The sequence below is a fragment of the Boleophthalmus pectinirostris genome, unplaced genomic scaffold, assembly GCF_026225935.1.
Source record: "Boleophthalmus pectinirostris isolate CB_2022bp ecotype Guang Dong unplaced genomic scaffold, ASM2622593v1 HiC_scaffold_8, whole genome shotgun sequence".
Taxonomy (NCBI): Eukaryota; Metazoa; Chordata; class Actinopteri; order Gobiiformes; family Gobiidae; genus Boleophthalmus; species Boleophthalmus pectinirostris.
In genome coordinates, this window is record NW_026571515.1 from 15,226,934 (window position 1) to 15,232,270 (window position 5,337).

General features: G+C 36.9%; 1 protein-coding gene across 1 annotated transcript; it reads right to left on the reverse strand.

The window, feature by feature from the left end:
• Positions 1–3,503: 3,503 nt before the first annotated feature.
• LOC129412419 (B-type lectin plumieribetin-like) lies at positions 3,504–4,286 on the reverse strand. The gene is made up of 3 exons (XM_055166277.1): positions 4,129–4,286; positions 3,962–4,055; positions 3,504–3,834 (listed from the first exon to the last, which is right to left on the reverse strand). Exons 2-3 carry the CDS (start codon positions 4,049–4,051, stop codon positions 3,559–3,561), a joined length of 366 nt encoding a protein of 121 aa, XP_055022252.1. The 5' UTR covers positions 4,052–4,055; positions 4,129–4,286; the 3' UTR covers positions 3,504–3,558.
• Between the last annotated feature and the right edge of the window lie 1,051 nt (positions 4,287–5,337).

A 5,337-nucleotide genomic window follows, 5' to 3' on the forward strand; every position in this document is an offset into this window, starting at 1 on the left:
AGTCACACGAGTAGAATAGAGAGTAGAGTAGAGCTGCTGTTTCTCCACCTCGAGAGGAGCCAGCAGATGTGGCTCGGGCATCTGTTCCAGATGCCTCCTGAACACAAACTGGCACAGAATGTGAGGATTGGAGCCCAAAGTCAAGCCTTCAAAATGGATTCTTGTGAGTTTTTAGTCATGTTATAATGCTGATACTTCCTGAAAAACATACCTGGAGTTGTGTTTTGTTTCATTCACACATGTTTAAGTAATCCTGGATTATTAGGCTGTCTGCATCCCCAAAGGTCAAAATGTGCTGTTCCAGCTTGTGATGTCATGAAGTGGTAGTTTTCAAATTAAAAGCTGCCTTTTACCTTTTGTTCAGGAGAGATTAGCAACTCCAGTGAAGGTGTAAACTTTTGTATTACTACATGACATCACAAGTGTTTTCTGTTTGAGAGAAAAACTCAGTTTAAATATGCAGCATTTAAGTATTTAAATGTGAATGAAACTCCACCATTTTGATGAAGAAACAACATTATAACATAGATCAGAAAATAGCTTAATATGGACCCTTTAAATCTGAGTTGAGGAGCAGGTCTGGGAGATTTGTCTGGAAAAAAGGTGTTTACACAAAGTGAATATTCTGTAGAAACCAATTCTATAATCATTACAACACGTTAGTCTGATAACGAGAACCAACACCTTTCTGTAGAATCATTATACATCTTTATCTTTGCCTTTATCTATATGAACCAATATTTTGTACGCAACCATATAGCTAGCCACAGGAAACTCCTACACATTGACCAGTTGCAACATTTTAGAGCTCGTTGCACGTACAGGCACACATTATTTCTTCACTTGTATTTAATTGTTTCATATATAATACACTATTATACAGATACATACAAAACAACACAGTTGTCATCTATAAACCGATATAATGTTACTGTGTCTTGCTGTGATCGCCTCTAATCAAAGTCCTTCCAGTTGCTAAGTGCAGAGAGAGATCCTTCATGCAATTTATACATATAATTAAATATACTTTTGCATTTTCTGGATGTTTCCCCTGGTGGTTTAAACGGGAGCTGATTGTGTCTTTAAAATAATCCATTAAAGATTAATCAAACGTGCATGAATTACTCCAAATACAACTTCGAGAGGGTAAGTGAGAAGGGGAAACAACTATGACATGGTTAAAAGTTCTGAAAAATCTATTTTGCTAATAGGACTGTTTTAATAACAACCTCAAATCTGTCCAATAAATACATGTACCTAAATAAAATATGCATTACACATACTTGCTGTAAAAACTTTTCAACCAGGAAAACTAACAACTAGCATGCTATCAGCTCATTTCCTGATTACTGGACAATAAAACACTTTTATTTAATTAAGTTAGACACCGATAGAACACAGTGGTCTTATTTTGATCTCAGGAGCTGCTCAGAAATAAAAATACAGTATGTACATTGGATGTTGGACATATAAACTGATGTAATAATTAGGGCTGGGTATCATTAAGAAGTTGCCGATACGATACATATCTCGATACAGTGAGCTTTCGATTCGATATGACATATTTCAAATCAATTTGATACAGTTCAACAAAAACAAAAGTGTGAAGAATCCCTCAGTCATTCAGGTTCTCCTCGCCACAAAAAATAAAAGGCAAAATCATGGCTGTGACACACTCTTCGTTAAACTTCTTGTGCAAAGTGAATATGAAACACGCCCATTTTAATCATCAAAACAGTGAAAATGTCAAATGTGTCACATAAATGTTTCCTGTAGTTAACTGTAGCTCTCTAACAAAATTATTTAGTAAAATATACCAAAAAATACTCTTGGAGATATATCGATACAGCAGCCCACGATATCGTTATTGTATCATCACATTAAACGATATGATATCAATAATTTGATATTTTGGCACATTCCTAGTAATAAACCGTTTTCTGGTTGTAGTCAGCCCAGAATCTTTCAGAATGTTTAAACTTTTTTGTCTCATTATGTCTTCTGTCTTGTCATTTGAATTAGTGTTTTGTTATTTGTTATTAATGCTTTGGACCTATAATTTTGCATTTAAAAATGTTTCTAATGTTGTTGTTCTGTACTTAATTAAGATATACAGCTACATAACACATTTGGATCAGTTTTGTCTTATTTATTTTTGTTTAAAGGAAATAAATGCTGTTTTCAGTCTCTGCTCTGCCATCTCTTGATATCAGGTATTGGCAGATACTTAAAGCTATAGTATCGGAATCAGTATTGGGACTGAAAAAGCTGGATCTGTGCTTATCTAGTATAAATACATCTCCTACATAATGATTTATTATAACAGAGATATTATAATATATTATTATTTAAGTGAAAAGCACAGCTGAATAAGTCAATCTAAACAGGAGAACACTTGTATGAATGGTGTTATTGAAGTAACAGCATTACAGTTATTGGGAGTCTATTAGAGACTACAACATTGTTAGAGTTATCGGAATAATAATAATAATAATTCAAGTAGAAGAAATAGTGCTCCAAGAAATTACTCTATTAAGTGTACATTTGGGAAAACTCCTCAAGTTAGACTAACTGTTGGGATGAAACATCTGATATATAACTGTAGAAGAGAGCCAGGTGTTTTGTCTTGTTTTGAATGACGTATGCAGCAATGTGATGGTGGTGGCTGTTGCCAGATTGAATGTTTTTCCGCCAAATAGTAAGGGCTCTTTACAGTGTGTTTAGCCAGGTTTTTGCCTGGAACACTAAAGAAATCTGGCACCCTATTGAATGAAAAAATAGAAGCGCATGTCGTTCACAGACACCAGAATTAACACATTCACAGTTCGTTCATCAGGCAGTAATACAGTGTGTTCAGTTCACGTTCATCCAAAATATGATCAGGTACAACACTGGTGCTAGGTGATATCAGTCCGCCCCTGCCAAGCTTTCTATCAAGAAGTACAACTCACTGCTGCTGCTCAGACATAAATCCTTTAATTGCAAAGTTGGTTTTACATCTACAATTATTCTATCGACACAAATAGTTACATTGACAGTCTGGTGTAATAATTGTTTTGCTTCGGGTGTTTTGTGGAGTGGGTAAGACTGTTTTTAGTGGATTGCTAACTATGACCATTGACATGCACTAGCCTAGCACCAGCGACCTCTGCAAGTACATGGACTTGATGGAATATTTAAAAACGTGTCTCCACACGTCTCCAACACTCTGGCTCACTAGGAAATAAGATCCTATGTCCAAAATTCCAAACTGTCCCTTTAAACATCTGCCAGGTCATTTATTAAACGTCAGTACTGTTTTAAATGCTTAAAACAAAAAAAACAAAACAAAAAAAGCTTAAAATACACATAAAATGTAGCCTAATGTTTCAGTGGGATCAGAGGATAAAAGTAAAGGTTTAACTTTCATTGTCCCCTTGGAAATGTCATTGCTTTTTTAAAGCCATCTACTTATCTATGTTTCATTTAAAAACAATGTACAACAGTTCTGTATTTAAAAGGGTTTATTGTGTTACTTAAACACTTGATCAGACAAGGCCCATGTCACAAGAGCAAACTTTACTTTGTCTGGTCTTTGTTGGTATCAGCAGAGCTCCAGATGGTGTCACCATCGTTGTCCAGGAGCAGAAAGCCCTGGTTGGTGATGGTCAGTCTCATCCTGGAGGAGAAGGGCTCCACTTTAGTGCCAGTCTCCCAAATCACTCTCTTGTCTGAGTCAAACATGACCAGGTTCCCATCAGACTGCAGCACCAGGCGCTGTGCACAGAAGTTTGCTGTTCCTGTGGCCCACACTGGCCCATGGCCACGCCGGTACGTCACCAGGTTACTATCAGCCTGAGGAGGAGGCAAAGGCATGGTCAGAGACTCTGGTACTGTCTGTAGTACAGTCTGTCGTATTGACTGTCATACTGACTGTAGTACTTTCAGTAGTACAATCTGTAGTACAGTATGTAGTACTGACCTGCATTATGGTGTAGTACTCATCGTTGAGACTCTGGATGTACTCTCCAAAGCGCAGTTCCTGGTTGGTGCTGATGGAGTTGCGGCTCATGTTTCTACATAAACACAGGTCAGAGTGATTCTAGTGAAGACTGTCCGTCTTTATCAAACTCATTTCTCTGGTCTCACCTGGAGGCTGCTGCTTCTTGTGGCCCTGGTGCTGCTGTGACGCTGCTTTCACGCTGGTTGGACACTGGAGCAGAAACTGAGGATTGGGGCCCAAAGCTGAGTCTTAAATCTGCGCTCTGAGTGGGGATGAGTCAAAGGCGGGTCTGAAAGATTTCACAGGAAAAGGTTGTCTCCACAAAGCCAGTGTTGTACATTTACTTTACACAAGGGTTTGGTCATGAAGTCAATATTCTGTAGAAACCTGTTGTATAATCCTTTAACATTTATGTAAATACTGTATATCCTCTGATGCCATTTCCCCCTTTCTTTTCTTGTTCTTTTTTTTTTTTTTTTTACTGAAATGCAAAGCCCCTGTCTGGCAAAAAATTGTTAGTTAAATGTGGAGGGTCTGTCCCCTGCTTGTCCAATCACAATTTGAAAAACAAGCTTTATCAATTAAATTATATGGGCAAAACAACTATAATAATTGTATTACAACTGATCAAATGATGCACTATATATTGAGAGTTCAGCAATAATAAGTGCAATCAGCGACACAAAAATATTGCCGAGCCCACACACAGTTCACTGAAACCCAAGTCCTGGTCTTACTGTATATCAGAGGAAAGTAAAGTGTAGCAATGCATTTCACAGGAAACTAATACACACTGACCAATTTCAACATTTTAGAGCTTGTTGCACGTACAGGCATTTGATATATAATACACTATTATACAGACACATACAAAACAACACAGTTGTCATCTATAAACCGATATAATGTTACTGTGTCTTGCTGTGATCGCCTCTAATCAAAGTCCTTACTAGTCTGCTAAGTGCAGAGAGATCCTTCATGCAATTTATACATATAATAAAAAACATACTTCTGCATTTTCTTGGTGTTTCACCTGGTGGTGTAAATGGGAGATGATCATGGAAAGTAAGTCATTAAAGATTACTCAAACATGCGTGAATTACTCCAAATACAACTTTGAGAGTAAGTGAGAAGGGGAAACAACTATAACATGGTTAAAAGTTCTGAAAAGTCCATTTTGCTGTTTTAACCAGCTCAAATCTGTCAAATAAATACATGGACCTAAATAAAATATGCATTACTTGACTTAAAAATGCTGTAAAAACTTGCCCTAAAGTGTGGCAAGCTAAAAGTTTCTTTGGGGAATCTTTACAAATATGATTGATGAGGAAAATAATATTGAATCATTTCTCCTG